The sequence below is a fragment of the Epithele typhae genome (assembly GCF_022376455.1).
Source record: "Epithele typhae strain CBS 203.58 chromosome Unknown BXZ73scaffold_7, whole genome shotgun sequence".
In the NCBI taxonomy this organism is placed as follows: domain Eukaryota; kingdom Fungi; phylum Basidiomycota; class Agaricomycetes; order Polyporales; family Epitheliaceae; genus Epithele; species Epithele typhae.
Genome location: NW_025954198.1, coordinates 71,196 through 87,677, shown reverse-complemented (window position 1 = coordinate 87,677; position 16,482 = coordinate 71,196). Strand labels below are relative to the sequence as shown.

General features: G+C 57.6%; 6 protein-coding genes across 6 annotated transcripts; 2 read left to right on the top strand and 4 right to left on the bottom strand.

Annotated features, from left to right (window-relative positions):
• Nucleotides 1-48: 48 nt before the first annotated feature.
• Nucleotides 49-2,105, top strand: BXZ73DRAFT_75087 (uncharacterized protein; the record flags this gene model as incomplete). Its single annotated transcript, XM_048022151.1, has 3 exons — nt 49-1,739; nt 1,801-1,917; nt 2,036-2,105. 3 exons carry the CDS (start codon nt 49-51, stop codon nt 2,103-2,105), a joined length of 1,878 nt encoding a protein of 625 aa, XP_047880833.1.
• Nucleotides 2,106-3,668: 1,563 nt separating this feature from the next.
• BXZ73DRAFT_42167 (uncharacterized protein) lies at nt 3,669-6,581 on the bottom strand (the record flags this gene model as incomplete). Its single annotated transcript, XM_048018902.1, has 9 exons — nt 3,669-3,863; nt 3,925-4,372; nt 4,426-5,077; nt 5,133-5,238; nt 5,299-5,433; nt 5,483-5,598; nt 5,650-5,821; nt 5,875-6,480; nt 6,534-6,581. The coding sequence occupies 9 exons, from the start codon at nt 6,579-6,581 to the stop codon at nt 3,669-3,671; spliced, it is 2,478 nt and encodes an 825-aa protein (XP_047880832.1).
• Nucleotides 6,582-7,136: 555 nt separating this feature from the next.
• On the bottom strand, nt 7,137-8,546 carry BXZ73DRAFT_41996 (histidinol-phosphate aminotransferase; the record flags this gene model as incomplete). Its single annotated transcript, XM_048018877.1, has 4 exons — nt 7,137-7,593; nt 7,643-7,902; nt 7,962-8,080; nt 8,141-8,546. The coding sequence occupies 4 exons, from the start codon at nt 8,544-8,546 to the stop codon at nt 7,137-7,139; spliced, it is 1,242 nt and encodes a 413-aa protein (XP_047880831.1).
• A 336-nt stretch (nt 8,547-8,882) lies between these two features.
• On the top strand, nt 8,883-11,751 carry BXZ73DRAFT_42148 (uncharacterized protein; the record flags this gene model as incomplete). Its single annotated transcript, XM_048018900.1, has 5 exons — nt 8,883-9,066; nt 9,625-9,807; nt 9,863-11,193; nt 11,245-11,633; nt 11,685-11,751. The coding sequence occupies 5 exons, from the start codon at nt 8,883-8,885 to the stop codon at nt 11,749-11,751; spliced, it is 2,154 nt and encodes a 717-aa protein (XP_047880830.1).
• A 202-nt stretch (nt 11,752-11,953) lies between these two features.
• BXZ73DRAFT_98321 (uncharacterized protein) lies at nt 11,954-12,629 on the bottom strand (the record flags this gene model as incomplete). Its single annotated transcript, XM_048027660.1, has 2 exons — nt 11,954-12,155; nt 12,223-12,629. 2 exons carry the CDS (start codon nt 12,627-12,629, stop codon nt 11,954-11,956), a joined length of 609 nt encoding a protein of 202 aa, XP_047880829.1.
• Nucleotides 12,630-12,904: 275 nt separating this feature from the next.
• BXZ73DRAFT_42256 (WD40 repeat-like protein) lies at nt 12,905-14,630 on the bottom strand (the record flags this gene model as incomplete). Its single annotated transcript, XM_048018921.1, has 5 exons — nt 12,905-13,093; nt 13,145-13,492; nt 13,978-14,066; nt 14,121-14,531; nt 14,582-14,630. The coding sequence occupies 5 exons, from the start codon at nt 14,628-14,630 to the stop codon at nt 12,905-12,907; spliced, it is 1,086 nt and encodes a 361-aa protein (XP_047880828.1).
• Between the last annotated feature and the right edge of the window lie 1,852 nt (nt 14,631-16,482).

Here is a 16,482-nt window from a genome sequence, read left to right as displayed (position 1 = left end):
GCAGGAGCAGACACAGCCGCGGTGTGTTGCCCTTCCTTCCACAGCACCATGTTCACCCGCAGCGCCAGCCGCGCCAACAGCACCACCGACCCCCGCCCTGAGCCCGAACCCGAGCCTGAGGTGGCCTCCTTCCCTAGGAGTTCTGCTCTGCCGCCATGGGAGGCGAACCCAGATCTCTTCGCGTTCACTCCACGGCCCAAGGAGCGAACCAAGAAGGCGCGAGGGGAAATGCCAGCCCCTCCGCCACCGCCACCGGAGCCACTGCACACCACGGTGGGCACGGCGCTGAAGCGGAAGCAGTCCCGGTCGAAGAACATGAAGGAGGCGGGGCGGAAACGGTCCCGCCGGGCGCGCCCAAGTGAGTCGGGGGACCCGCGTGCGGCGCTGACCACCGCCGAGCCGCAGAATGATGCAGTCGAGGCAGGCGCTTCGGATCCCGCCACTGGAGACAATGCGAACGTCGAAGAGGGACTCGGCGGTAACGGGAAGACTGGTATACCGACCTCACCGGATACAGATGAACTTGCTGCTACCCCGGTGGCGGTCGCGCCCGTCCCGAACTCGAACACGACCAACATAGACGGGATTGCGGATGTCTCTAGGGCGGGCACGCGTGCGCGGAGGTCCCATGTCTCAGCTGCGCCAGCGAAGACGATTTCGAAGACGAGAGCGGGTGCGGGCGCGAACTCCATCGCTGCGTCCACTGCGAAGCCCAAGGGTCCAAAGCCGCGGCCGAAGACGAAGTTCCCTCCTCGTCCCCCGAATGCGATCTCTGTTACAGACCGTCCGGCCGCAGGTCCGAACGCTCCCGACGGTCGTACAGCTGGCACAGATGAGCCTGTCGCGGAGAGCAACCGGCCAGCCGAGAGCGCGTCGGCCTCGGAGGACGTGGCCAATGCGGGTTCGGAGATGCAGGCCCCCGCCACAGATTTTCTGCAACACCATGCGAGTGCCGCGGCGAACGAGAATGAGGAGAGCGGTGCCGTTCACGATCCTATCCTTGCGACGTCGACGAAGGCCAGACTGCTGACATCACCCAAGCAAACTCAAGAGGAAGTTCTTTTGGACATCCAACCCTATGATGAGTTGTCTTTCCTTCTCGAACAGGCTCTTGACGAAGAGGTTCAAGCTCAAGCTCAAAAACTCGGGGAGGACGAAGCCGTCGTGCAACCTCCGGAAGAGACCCCGCTTCCAGAACTACGCGACGACGTCCCCCAGGAACTAGAAACCTGCCATTCTGAGCAAGACCCCCTCCCGCCCGACCCTTTCGAGCTCGAGACCACCCCTCTTCCGCACTACCTCCTGGATCCAGCCGCCTCTGGACTCAGCCAGCATGACACGAGCGCCCCTCTCGTGTCCCCTTCCATCGAGGCTACAGCGCCAACGCTATCCTCAAGCGAGGTTGAGGCGTCCTTCACCTCAAAGCCTCCACCAGATAGCCTCCCTGAGATGATTCCGTTCGCGGACGCCCCTCAGACAGACGCCCCACAAACCGCCCCACAGGAAGCCAACACCAAAGGCAAAGCGCGCAAAGTTGGCGGGACGACGACGACCGCAATCGCCGGTCGTTCACATCCCCAAACCCGCCGGCCCGTCCTCGGAGTCGATTACCCACTTGCTCTGGGTTCATTAAAGGTTTACGCGAACGCCTTCGCGTTCATCAACATCCTGACGGTCTACCACGGGGAACAAGTGGCCGGGGAGATCGTAGCCGCTCTGGAGGCTTACGAGACTCGCAGGTGAGTCGCACCATTGCCCCGGTCAGGATGATGTCCGACTGTTGATGACTTCCCGGGACAGAGTTGAGAAGGCGCAGATGCTGCGCCGGGTTGCGAGGCTCTTGAACGGCGAGCCACAGACGTTGGCCCTTTTCAACACGTTCCTCAGCAAGGAGGAGCAGGCCGACTTGCATGACTTGTGCGAAGGGCCCAGTAGTCCGTGCACGTGAGGCGCCTTCAGGCTGAAGTCTCGCAGGGTGGCCATACCGGTCATACTTCTGTATTCTACTAGTCGTCGATTGTTGCATCATGTACAGTCCCTACACATCGTTCTGCTTGGAAAGTCAGCCCGGGACCGCCTCGACGCTGTACTCGCACGTAAGATAAATGGCCATGCCCGCGCCATTGAGAATCCAACTCACCCCCTTAACCCGGCGCCTAAATGGCTCGATTTGGTAGTCTTAGTAATGCAGGTGTTCTTTCGATGGAATCTAACGCCCGAAATGGGCCGAGTACGGAGGAGTGGAGCGAAGAGGTGCGTGATTTGAGGAGGAGGAGGAGTTTACGGGAGCGATAGGCCGTTCTCGCGAGTGGGCCACAACGCTAGCGCCCTCGCGCACCACCGCGCGACGGGCAGCGCGAGTCCGAGCGCACCGCTGCGAGCACCGCGCGCGCGTGGCGATATACGTGCACCACGGATCTAAACTCCTCGCGCACGACGAGTCCCGTGGAATGGCCTCTGCACCTGGTGCGAGGGTATGTCCAATGTTCAAGTCCTGACAGAAGGTTTGGCATGATCCCTCGCACGCGAGCACAATGCGCAGTGGGGGTGCACACAGAGACATCGCCACGACTGCGCGGCGCTCACGGTGGTGCGCGCTGCCCGTCGCGCGGTGGTGCGCGAGGGCGCTAGCGCTCATGTGGCCCGCTCCAAGACGCTCCTGCGCGAGAACGGCCTATCGATATTGGAACAGTTGTACTTGCGGGGCGGCGTGGGATACGCAAATAACTCGGTGGGTTTCGGTCAGCCATAAGTAGGTGGCTATCTGCGTGCGAGGCGCAGAAAGACTCACGTCAGCGGCGGGAGGCATGGCTGCTGGTTCCTGGGCCCACGGCCCGTGTGTGGGTCTGTATGGCGTTGCTACACTCCGATTGCGGGAGTGACAGAATCCTGCAAGTACTGTCACACAATGTAAAAAAAGCGAGTGTAATATGGGACACTGACTCGTTCATCGGACAGCCGGGACATGCCGTGTACTCGCGCGGGGCACACATGAATAAAACGAGGGACAGACAGAAAATTCACTTCCGGATGTACAACCAGTGGCAACAATTGAAAAAAAGAAAACACATACACCAGGATTCGAACCATGAGCCCTCCACAATTCTTACACTGACTACAGCATCATAGACAGCTAGAGTACATCGCCATATAACCCAAGGCATTTTAAATACAATATGTAGACAATGCGCACATAAAGAAGCGTCCCAAAACGACAGGAAGCCTTTGGAAGCTGCCGCCGCCGCCGCCACATCGCGCGCCCCATCTTCCTTGCGCCTTGTCCTTTCGGTTGCGTTAAGGGGGTGAGTTGGAATTTCCGCGCCATTGTCTGTACTGCGCTCATTTCTGTTTTGCCATGACCAACCAGACGAGGCAAAACAAAAAGTTGTTTCAAACAGTCGCGGTTCCAACACGAGATGACATGATATGTTCATTACTCGGGTTTACGTGTATGGCATGACGGGGAGATACAGATGCTAGAGTACAACACGGGGTATGAGGCGGTAATCAATCCAACGTACAACAGTCAGCGTCCACGGTCACAGGGTACGAAACTGCAGTTATGCACAGGTGTTAGATTGAGGGGTAACGCAGAAACCGATCTCAAACAACAGAAAAACTGGACAAGCGTTAAAACCAAGCTATGCACATGCATTGACAAAATAAACTTACGCGTCACTGCGCCAATCGGTTCCACGAAGAGCGGCATCCTCCCGCTCCTGAGTGCGGTTAATCCACCCGGCAGGGTGTCCCTGTTGGGGTAGCAGTGCGGAGTCGTGGCGCGAGACAATCTTGAAGTGTGAGGCCTTTTCATCCGCCTTCGACTTGGTTGACTGCGCTTCAGCCTTGTTGCGCTGGAACATCTGTGAACAGCCGCGTTCGGGTCAGGCATGTCATAAGCCAAAGGATGAACAGCAGATTTACCTCCTGAAGCACCTGAGTGCGTGTCTTCTCCTCCGACGCCTTCGCATCAGCCATGCGATCGCGCACGCCGACGAGTTGGCCATCGACGTACTCAAGCCCGGTCGTGATGGCGTCCGCAATGGCCTTCTGGAGCTGACGCTTGACGAGACCTGTGGCGAGCGGTCGCAGGGTCTTGTACAGGGTGTCATGCTTTGAATCGCGGATGGAGAACTTCAGGTGGGCGACTTTGACGTGGACGTTCTTGACCTTGAAGACGCTCGACTTGTCCTTGTCCGCGGACACCACGTGCGCGGAGACCGTCAGACCCTCGCCGCCGAGCAGGACGTCGGCGAGACCCGAGTCGGTGAGCTTCGGGAAACCCGACTTGCGCTTGAAATAGAAGGCGACGTCGCGCATGTCCGCCTGAATTTGGCCCAGGGTGAGCGTGAACTCGTGGTGATTCTCGTCCCTGGGGTTGGGCTGTCAGTACTGAATATCGACCTCCAGAGATGACGGACTCACTTGATGGCGTCATACGGGCTAAACTTGATGAAGTTGTGCGCTTCCATACTAACGATATTGGGGAAGAGGTTGCGACCAGAGAGCGCCAGATTCTCGATGACGAGGTCCAGGTTGTCGTCGGTGTACTCGATGCGAGGGATGGGAATGCATCCGACTTGTTTAATGATGCTGGGAAGGATAACCTTGCGGATGTCCATCCATAGCTCAGGCTTGAACTTGAGGCTACCCTCACTGTCGAAGAGGAGGTCCTTGGTGAGGCGAGCCCAGTCCTGGCCGAAGCGCTTGTTGAGAGGGTCTTCGCCCATGGCGCGGAACCAGTCGCCAGTAGTGTTGAAGAAGTTGTCGAAGTGACTCTTGTACTTGTCGTCGTAGAACTTGCGGCCGTTCTCCTTGAGGGCGGATGCTTCGCTGTTGCACTGAGGCTCGAGCACAAAGCCGGCGTCGAGCAGTACCTTGCGAGCGTACGTGTCGAGCGACTTGAACCACTCTCGAAGCTCTTCGTCCTGCTGAGCATCCCTGTAGAGAGTCTGTATGGCGTCGCCGATCGTGCTGAGGCTCTTGCCATTTGCGAATCGCTCGAGCAGCATGCGCAGCTCAGAGGTAGCCTGCTTCAAGGACGCATCGCTAGATAAGGTGTTCCCTGAGTCCTTGCCTGACGGGTGAATGAACATGTGTGCGTGACATAAAGGAGTACATGGGATGCTTACCGTGACCTGCGATGGTCTGGCCATGGGCGGCATACTCCTCCAGAAAACTAAGCAACCATTTGATGGACTCTTGGTAGTCCTTGTGCCTCTGGCACTCGACGATGACCTATCGTTATGCATTCAATAAACGAGTCTTAATATTGCCAGGTGCGACCAGCGTGCTCACCTTCTTTCCTCGGTAAAGGAACTGATCGCGGCGCTCCTCAGGGAAATAATCTTCGGCCAATACACGCTTGGCGCGCTCATAATGTTCGTTCGCGCGTTCCTTGTGGTCTTGGGGGATGCGGTCCGACAAACCGGCCTACGCAACCATCAATATAAAAATACATAGAAGTAGAGACGAGACGTACCCCAACACCGCGGATCTTATTCATGAAGCCCTTCTTCTTCAACTCGGCGTCTTCACGATCCTCAGGTACAACGTTGTCCCCAACCATCTCTTGGAGATCTTCAGTCTGACGTTGTGCTTTGGCCTACGCTATCCGGATGAGAGGGGCAAAGGAGTGGCATGGGGGACATACCTGCGCGCTGCCAGTGGCCTGGTCAACTTTGACCTGGGCCTCGTCCACGACATCAGCACCGCTTCTGACCTGGCCATTGGCATCTCTGACTCTTGCTCCCTGACCGAGTTCTTCGCGTGGGTGCTGAGCAATGTTGGTATCGGTGCCCGGAATGCGCGCTTCGAGCACCTGTATTGAAGACTTAGCAACGCGGAGGTTCGAAGCACGATGCCCGCACTCACTGGGGTCTCGTCCTGTCCAGCCAATCGACCGCCTTCCGTCACGAACTGGTCCCGAGGTGCAGACTCGTCGATGCGGTGCAGAGCCTCCTCATCGGGGCGAGCCTTGTCCGCGACCTTGCTGGCGGTGCGGGCGAGGATGTCGCGACCGATGGTCGAAAAGTCGGTTAAGAGCTTGCGCACTTCAGCGTTGGTCATAACGAGGGAGAGGAGGGTCCGGAGATGCTTGACGGCCTCGCGTCCATCTTCCTGAACCTTCCCATTGTCGACGGGAACAACCTCCTTGGGGTCCTTTTTCGCCTGGGTAAGGTCCACGTCGCGTGTATGCCACACGAAGTTCTGGAAGAGCTCATCGGCGTTCTTCTGCTGGACGATGAGGCGCGCGCTCTCGATGATGTCGCGCGTGTCTTCGATGAGCCGCTGGCCGTCGTGGGAGAGCTCCTTGGTATCAACGGGGGAGTTCTGAAGTACGTATTTGAGGAACTTGTCGATTTGCTCGTTGGAAGGCATGCGAGATTCGGAGAAAGCCTTGAGAACGCCGACGACACCGAGTTTGCGGTCAACATCCTCTGCTTGGGTCTTCTTGTCGATTGGATCGACGACGGAGGTCTATACAACAGATATCAATAGGCAGGTATATGAACGCAACCGATTATACACACGGCGGCGGGCCTCTCAGAGACATCCTTGGTAGCCTGGGGCAGAGACATGGTGGGTGTATGCGATGAATGTGGGGAGTGGTAGTGAAGGTTGGGGACAGAAGGAGGTCGAACGTTGGAGCCAGGGGTCCTTATAGCAAGGCAGCGTCGATGACGAGCCCTCGGACGTCATCCTGCAGACGGCTCTTGCGAGCAGACCGATGATGTCACTGCCGCGCGCTACAGTCAAGTCGATCCGCGGCGCCACTCCGTCGGCGCTTCAGCATTGGCCAGACCCGCATCTACTGCCCACCTGCGGGCACTCAGTACTCAGGAGCACGGGGCGTTGGGGTTGTGGTGGATGGAGCACGGCGTCCGGGGGTCGGGTTTGGGTCCGAGCTGGACGCTGCAAGACAAGGAACGACTTTACATACAGGACGCACAATGTAGAGAAAACCTCTGTCAGATCAAATTAGCATGTGTCCCGAGCCAGATCAGGAAGGGAAAACTCACCCAGATACCAGTGGTGCAGTGGTGTATGGTCCCACTGGCACAATCGCGCAATCACAAAAAGTCCTACACGGTAGCAACGTCGTACATTGTTCGTACATGCAGCAGCTGGCACGTCTATACCGTCTTCAGTAATCCTTCCAGCTTCTTCAATAGTGCACTGATTTCCTCCTCGCTCCCCACCGTAATTCGTACACAGCCGAGACATCCTGGCTCGTTCCCGCGGAAGCGAACGACGACGCCCAGTTTCTCGGCCAAGGTCTTGTATATAGTCTGGGCGCGAGCGTTGTCCGGCTTTCCGCTGCCATTCTTCTCCAAGAATGGAACTACCACGAAGTTCGCGTCGTTGCCACCGATGGCCTTCCCGACGCCCAAAGGTGCGAGCGTTTCTAGCCCGCGGAGGAGAGTCCCGCGCGTACTGACGAGAGTTGAAACGTTCTTCTGCATGTGGGTCACAGCAGCAGAGGTCAGAGCAACAAGGGCAAGGGAAGCGGTGGGGGTGGAGATGTTGTATGGTGCCTTCGTGTTCGTCAGAATCTGGATGAGAGACGGGTGGGCCAATGCAATGCCTAGTCTGTACGCTGCGTAAGAGCGCCGCCCACATGCAGTCGAGTTGAACATACCGGATAGCGGCAAGACCAAAGCTCTTGCTCAGTGTTTGGGAAACGCAGAGGTTGGCGTACTCCTTGACCAAACTGGCTGCACTTGCTGACTCGTCCGCGAAGTCGATGTAGGCTTCATCCACAACAATAATACCCTTATAGTCCTCAAGCTCTAAGAGCTCACGTACAGACTTGAGAGAAATAAGCGTTCCCGTTGGGTTTCCGGGAGAGCAGAGAAAGATGATCTTGATGGACGGGTCGGCCCTTACGGCTTGCTTCACCTGAACAAGAAAATGGTTCAATCGTAGCTCAGAAGGAGTCCGGCCAGGGCAGCTCGCACCTCATCGACCTTCACGGAAAATCTGCCCTGCTCCCCCCCTTCCCCCGCATCTCCACTAAGTTCTAGGGGGACCTTGACAATTCCTACGTCGTTCACTTGTGCGCACACAGAGTACATACCTGAGCGTCATCGACACTTTTAGTAGCGTTATGGGGAGGAGACAACGTAAGAGAACGGACCATATGTCGGCGGCGTGATCAGAATCTTCTCTGTCCCAGGTGCGACGCACACTCGAATGAGCAGGTCGATGACCTCATCTGAGCCCACTCCCAAGAACACATACTCCGTCCCCGGCAATCCACGCAGCTCAGCGATGCGTGACTTTATCGGGTCGTGGCTTGGAGAGGGGTAGCGGTGGAGGTTGAGTCCCAACGTGCCTTGGATCTCCGGATCGATGTCCGCGTCCGGCGGGATGGAGTGGCCGAGTGCGTTCTCATTGGCGTCAAGGAGGATGCCCTCGTCGTAGTCGTCACGGGCGCAGCGGTACGGGTGTAGGGCGAGAATGTTGGGGCGGATGACGCGCTCAATGTCGAAGTGTGCCGGCTTGGTGGGATAGAGCTCCGGGGCGAGGCCAAGGATTGTCATCTGGTGCGGTCCGAGAGAGGGTGTGAATAACGATAGTGCGGGAGATGGAGTGGTCAAAGATCAGTCTGTATGAGACCGTCTCGAGTCACGGCGAAAGGGGAGGAGAAGGATGATGACTCGACGCATGCTGAGAAATGGGAAGGAGAGAGGCGTAATACTCTCACCCAAAGGCAAATGAGAGATTAGATTATGTAAGTTCTCGATATGAATTGACAAGACGCGACGCGACGCGTCCTTAACTCAAGCTCTCGCATAAGAGGGCCGCCCAGGTTGCTTCTGCCCCCTCCAGACCTTTTCCCTCCCCCACGCTTGCCCCTCGATCGCCGCAGCCACACTATGCCCGGCCCCAGCTCACAGAACAAGAAGAAGAGAAAGACGCCCTCGACGTCTAGTGCTGTCGCAAGCTCAGCATCAGGCGCTGGCACTTTCACGATTCCAGAGGGCTTATTCGCGGATATCGATGATGGTGCGACATGGCAGGCGACCGTAGAGATGCTGTGTAGACACTTTGAACTCCCTGGTGCGTATTTTTCACACTTTTTTGTTATCTTTGTGCTCGTACTCGGAATCCGCGGTGGTTGGAAAAGCTGCATACATATATCAATTCTATAACATCCAAATCGCACCGCACGTCTTGCTCCCCATTGAGACTACATATGGTACACGGCAGATAAATTTCTGGGTTCTCAGCCCAATTTCCGATTTCAGACATGGTTTCTACCTGCGGACTGGGGATGGCGATGAAAGCAGCTCTAGGCCGCTTTCATTACCGACACCGAGTTGCCGATTTCGACTACCCGAATTCGCGTTCTCCTGGTGCTATATGGCATCTATGGACTCAGGTGACATCCTCGGAGACAAAGTGTCGTTCGGGGGTGTCCGCGGAGACGGAACCCGAACGCCCCACATGTGGTACATGCACTCTAAGCTCCGAGTTTCCTAGGCTGTGTCGCCGCGATGAACGAGACTATGAGATATTCGGCAAGCGCCATCGAACTATGCGTGGAGGGTATACATTTTATTCTCATGCTATATTTTTGATATCCATCCAGTGCGCGGATTTACTCGTGGTCCACAGATCTCACCACTCGACACGGGCTCAAGAAGGTCCATGCTCACTTCGATAGACTGTATTCAAGACTAGACAGTGCGTTTGTAACGGCAGAAAAGCGCGGAATAGAGCGAGCTATGGGAGGCATCGTTGGCATATGGTCGAAGATGTGCGCGGACGCCATCCTCAGAGACAAACTTTTCCAGAAAGGTAGGCGGTGCAACAGGTCCAAGTAGCTGCCTTTTTGCTCATTGGTCGTCGTTAGGTCTACTTTCGCGCATTATGCCGATTCTAAACATCGACTCTACGCGCCTGATGGGTCTTAACGCGCTCGCGCTCGTCACTCACCACGGTGGAGTCCACGCTCGAACCGAAATCGCCAAGAAGAACCTACAGCTCATTCAACTAATGCGCGCCCATCCCGACGACGCAAAAGTCATGGAGCTCGTGACGGTGACCATATCTCACGCAACTGGCGCGGTCCTAGCCCTTGACGAGACCCCAGACCCCCGGGTTGTCAAAGCTGTCAACGTTCGCGACGTGATGCAGACTACCATGGAGAATATCCGCAAGCCCATCGCATCCCACTACATGATCGACCACGCCATCAGCCTCTTCATCAATTCAACACAACACTGCCCGAAAGAATGCGCCGCCGCACCCGGGTTGCTCAACCTCCTGGTCGCCTTGCTGCGCAGCTCAAACCTCGGCGTTCGCTGCCAGGCACTGTGTGGCATCATCCGGTACACCGCGAGCGAGTCGCAGTTCGACTACCAGAACTTCGACCCGCAACGCTTCATCGCCATGTTCCAGCGCGGGGGCGTCCCGCCGCACCTCAGTGAAATCCTTGTTGACTACGGCATGGAGCGCGCCGAGATCACGATGACCATCCGCGCGTCGGTCGACTACCAGAAGGCGATGATGCGCGCCGCACAGGACCGCAACCTGCTCTCGCTCGGGGAGACACTCGCCGGGCTTATTCAGCGCACCGAATACTCGATCGCCGAGGGCGGCTTCCAGGCCGAAGACGCGCGGGGTCGGCTCGAAATTATGGATGTCGGCCTGCCGTTCAAGATGTGGACGGACTCACTGCCATGCTGCGCGCGCGAGCTTCGCAAGCGTGGTCTCCCCGGGGATCTCGACGCCGCGGACGTGCTCGACCTCAAGTTCTTCATCATGCGGCAACGCGTCAGGGACGCGATCGACCTCGCCGAGCGCGCTCTCGCGCGCAACCCTGAGCTCACGTACGCGTACTACGCGCTCAGTATGGGCGCGGAGCACGAGCGCGGTCTGCGCGCGGTGAAGAAAGGCCTCAAGTGCAAGAAGGTGACGCCGTTCCTGCGCATGAACATGCTCTGGCGCGCGATCGAGCACGCAGGGGACATGGGCACGACGACGCTCGCGACCGCGCGCGAGGGCGAGGGCAAGCACACGGAGGGCGTCGCGTTCCTGATGTCCGCCTGGGAGGACGCGAAGACGTTCACCGCCGAGGCGCCGCCGGACAACCGGCACATGATGGGCATCCTCGACTGGTACATCCTCCTCACGCTCGCTATCAAGGGCCCGGAGCTCAGCACTAACCTCTCGGAGCTGGCGGTGAGTACCCATTGCTTTCATGTGGAGGACCGTCCTGACGCTGCTGGGTAGGCTGCTCAGCGGAAGATCAACAGTGCCGCCGAGTTCATGGGGATGCTCGGGCTCGCGATCAACAAGACGCAGACGCGCCTCGCGCGCATGCTCATCCTCAAGCTGTACTCCAAGGCCTCGGAGGAGTGGGGTCCGTTTGTGCAGCACTTTGACGAGATGAACGCCAGCGGGGGCGAGGCACTCAAGCCGCTCTCGTCGTCCCAGGCGGACGACGACCTCGCGGCGTGGCTCGAGAACATGCAGCTCGACGACGACGATGATGATGAGCACGGCCGCCATCCTTGCACGCACCCGAAGATCAGCACAAGCAACGTCGCGCTCTATCGCTGCTCGTGGTGCAGCAACCCCAGTGCGGTCTTAAAGAAATGTGGTGGTTGTGGCAAGACGAGGTGCGTGGTGTCTCTCAGTTGCTTTCTTCCCTGTCCTGAAATCTGGCACAGGTACTGTGATGGCGTCTGTCAGAAGAAACATTGGTCAGACCACAAGCGCGATTGTAAGAAGGCGTGAAGGATTGAGATATATGTGAAGTGTACGAATCAACACCCACAATGTAAAGTATTGTGTTCATACCCATCTCATCTCCCTGCATCTTGTACCACATATCTTGCTCAATGTACAATTCCTGCGCGAACATTGCGAAGACAGGTCCGACTATCAGGCTCTATGCTACAGGGGACGAGTACAGACAATAGCAGTATCCTACGGAAAATCAACGGGAATATGTCGAGAACGGCTCCCGCCGTCCGTCAGGGTACTGTTTCCACCCCTTCCCAAACACCAACACCAACACATAATCCTCGAACGCCTCCAGCCTGTATCCCGGCGGCAAAATATGGTTGAAGCACAGCGTCAAGTCCCGCATGCCGCGAAACAGCAGCGAGGCCTCGTGGACGATCGCCTTCACGTCCGGCCTGCCTCCACCGCCCAAACATGAGCCACAACGCACGCACGCCCCAAGAGCACGAGAAGCACACTCACCGGCCGCTCGCGTCCTTGCGGCCCAGCGCGTGCAGCATCTGCACGTACTCGCGCGGCCGCCGCGCGAACTCGCCCTTGAGCGCGAGCAGGAACTCGGCACGCGCCGCCCGCGCCTCGGGCTCCCCCAGCCCCTCAAGCACGAGGTCCGTCGCGCGCCGCGGGTCCGGCAGCGACGCGACCCCGGGCTCGTCCCACTCCCACGTGTGGAACGGGCTCGCGCGCCCGCTCGGACTGGTGATCGTGGTGGTGAAGTCGGAGTGGAACCGCCGCCGGGTAGGGGTGGTTTGGGGGTCGGAGTCGTCGTCAGAGGAACTGGCGGGGAAGGCGTCGTGCATGGCGGGCGGGGTCTTCAGGGGGTCCAAGCTCAACGCGGGGATGACGGAGGGTATTTGCGAGGGAAAGAACATGGAGGCGCAAGGGCGCGGGGCCAGGATAGCCCTGGGGCCGGTGGATAGGTGGATAGTGTGTCGCGCGGCGAACGTGTGGAGGAACGGATGGAACGGATAGTAGGAAAGACTCGCGTGGTTTTTAATATGCCCCGTCCCTTTGCATGGGGCAATCAATGTCTTTGTCCAGATGGCCAATGTCGAGTGGCATGGCCGCCTCGAGCGTCTTTGTATAACGATACGCTATTCTTTGTGGTCATACACAGCACTACGCTACTTACTTTCATGTCATTCAGCTACGACGGGGCAACCTTCCATACCTTGACCACACCGTCGTCGCTTGCAGTGGCGAGCAGGTCTTCAAGACCTACACGAGGACACCACGCCACGGTGTTCACATCATGGATATCGTGTGGTTGCACGCACTTCGCGATGAGTGTATGCGTGATGGCCTTTCGACTCGGGTCCTTCTCACTGGGCACGACCTGAAGAGATGTATGAGTAGCTTCTCAAACCTGGATGATGAAACGGCTCACCCCGATCTTCCAAATGTTGATCGCGCCTTCGTCGCCTGCGCTTGCGAGCCAGCCTAAACTCTCTTCTCCGGCGTTCAGAGGCTTTCCCTTGCCCCAGCTGATGGACCCTATCCTGCGCTCGTGAGCTTCGAGAATCTCGACGCACTCCCATTTGTGCTCTTGAACGCGCTCCCAAAAGCGTATTGTGCCGTCGTCGGACGCAGAGGCGAGGAAACGGCCGTCGGGAGAGAATGCCAGGGACCAGACGGTTGAAGCGTGTCCCGAGAGGGTCTGGAAGCAGTACCAGTCTTCTTGCGGATCATCGATGTAGAGCTTTATGGTATCATCGTAGGATGCAGATGCGAGTATCTGCGCTGGGTGGCGGGTGAGCACATGGAAGGAAGTCACGGCGCGCGGTGCGTGAAAATGTTTGTGATGGGACAGCGAGCTAATCTGTGTACGCCTCCCGACCATCGCCCGCGGATCTTACGCCAACCATGGGTATAACAGAGGATCCAGAGAAGCATTAGAGTCCGGACCATCGTTAGGACCAGTAGCTGAGCCCTCGGCTAGATGTATGATTAATCCTCCCGGTCTCGACATGTTCTCTGAGTACTCTCAACCTCCTACCGTCGTCCGTGAGAGCACAGAAACAACATGTCAGAACCAGGAGCCCGAATCCGGGAGCGGACAGGACTATGGATCCACCGGTCCGTCTGATGTGGGGATCCTTCGTGGAACAGGCTCGCAGCGGACTGGCGCGGCCATGACTCATGGCCGTCATGGGTGTTAATCCAGCCTCGGAAACGAACAGGCCCGTTCATGAACACCGAGCGCGCGAAAAGAAGACTGACCTCTTCCGTCGGATGCCATGTTACACACTTCACGTCCTGCGTGTGCTCCATGAGCACGCCCATGCACTCGAAGTCATGATCCGGATGTACTGCAAGATCCGTCTTCAGCACGCACGCCAAATGAAAGGGCTTGAGCCACGCACCTTCCCAAACCCACACCGTCTTATCGCGACTGCAGCTCGCCAGTAGGTTCCCGGACGGCGAGTACGCGACGCTCTTGCACTCCGTCTCGTGCCCCTCGAGCAGGCTCATGCACTCCCACTCGCTCGTCGGATTGAGCACGCCCTCGCCATCGCTGTCTCCGTCCTCCGCGTCTTCCTGCGCCCACACGCCGATGTTGGAGTCGAAGGATGCGGTGGCGAGCGTCGCGCCGGATGGCGACCACGCGACCGCACGCACGGTCTTCGCGTGCCCGGTTGGGATCGTGGAGATGTGGGAGAACTTGGATGTAGATGGGGTGTATGCGTACATCCGGACCGTCTTGTCCGCGGAGCATGAGGCGAGGAGGGGTTTCACTGGATTCCACGCGACGTGCCATGCGCGGTCACCGTGACCTGGACGATGTTCGATGAGAGCGTCGAATGGAGACTGAAAAGAGGATCACCTTCTAGTGTTGCGATGGGATGCAGAATAGCGGGATAGTCTTGATCCATGCCGCGAACGCAGGAAAGTGTGAATCGGGGGGTATGAAAGCAACGAGTGCGGAGGGCGTGGCCCATTGCTCGGAGGTGCAGATTACAAAACACCCAATCTTATCTAATCTCAATGTGGCCGAAAATGGCGGACAATCAACACTCACCACAACCTCCATCCATCCTGATGCTGGCCTGCGCTCCATTGTTCTCCTTTTGACTTCCCATTATGGGCCGTGGTGATTGCTTCCACTAGATGCAACTTACCACGTGACTAGTGTTCGGAATGTTTGCCAACCACTCGGTCCCCAGGTATAAAGACCCCTCGCATATTTTTGAGAACTCAGAACACAGATCTGCCATCCATCACCCACGCTGAGCAATGACCTTCGCCGTCCTGACCATAACCAACTCGATATTCGAAGAAGAACTCAATGGTGACCAACCACAGGCCAGTACATCCACTGCACTCGACCCCAAGACACAAGCGGTCATTGGTTGGTATCTCATGAAATCTCACATCATGCAGCTCTGTCATTCATCTTGTGTTCATGACAGGTATTGAGGAACGATTCACAGCAAGGCGTATGTGCAAGGCCGTTGCATTCATAATCTCGGCCAAGGGCGAGCTTGCCAAAAAGCCGGGAGCGTTCGAAGACCTCTTCAGAGTCTTCCGGCAGCACGATGACTGCAGGTGAGCGCGCTCGTTAAAAGTGAGCTGGCCGCAAATAGACTCATGCATCCACTGTTCCAGCATGGACATGGAGCAGACCATGCAGCGGATTCTGGCGATCTGCAGCAGCTCCCCCGACGTCTTGCGATGGATCAATGACTTCTTGCCGATGGGCTGGAAGTTCGAGAAGGCTATGTCGCTCAGGCCTGAGGTGGACGTTGTCTCGCCGGAGGGCTCCCGAACGCGCCACGCCCTCGAGTCGTTCTGGTAGTACACCTAGTGCTTGTAGGTTCGGGGTGGATCCGGGGTGTGCACCTGTAACTCAACGCAAATGCCGGAGCTGTCTCCGAGTTTCCGGTTTTTCTGTACTAAGCTACTCCGTTAAGTGACAGCCGTCACGTGTTTTTGAGTCTTGGTCACAGCCTCCAGAATTTGTCCAGAATCACCGCGTTGTCACCGCGCATCTGAACGTGGGCGGTTGGGCCCTTGCAAATTCAACTGGCTGGAGCACAGCATGATTATGATGGAGACAAGCGCTGCCGCGCTTCGCGCGGTACCCTTTCCATCATGCTCCAATGAACGAATGCAAACAGACGAGCTGCATGCACACACGTCGCGGGCGCAACGCGGTGAGGGTGGAATCTGCGCCAGGCCCGCTCGTGTTCGCTCGAGCTCGCGCCCGCGCACCTCGCGGTCCGTGCGCCACGTCTCCTCTACAGCCGTGAATTGCGGGTCCTTTCTGCCGCCGCACCCGCGCGCGAACGGTCGCGATGGAGGCACCGCGGCGGGCGTCGGTGCCACGCGCCGAACGCGAGTCAGCGCACGCGAGGGCCATGAGTGCGAGCACACCGTGCACGACCCTGAACCCGGTGGTGTTGCAAGTACCGAAGTGCTGGATGTTGAGGGCGAGCAAGTACTGTCGCGGCGACGCAGCTTCAGCGCGGACGACTGAAGCTTTGAAGATTCGTACACTGGACTCTACAGCCTGGTCTAGATCTGGGACAGAAACACACCACCACATGACGTCAGTGTGCGCAGAATAATTCACGATGACAGAACGTATCATCTGCTTTTCCGTGTGCAAGCAAAGCCCCGATCACGCGTGGGGCTTCGCGATCGGCGAAGGAAAGTGGGAATACACGCCAAACAAAGGCACTACAGGAGATTTGAATCAAATGGAGCGCCATTAGAAGTGCCGGG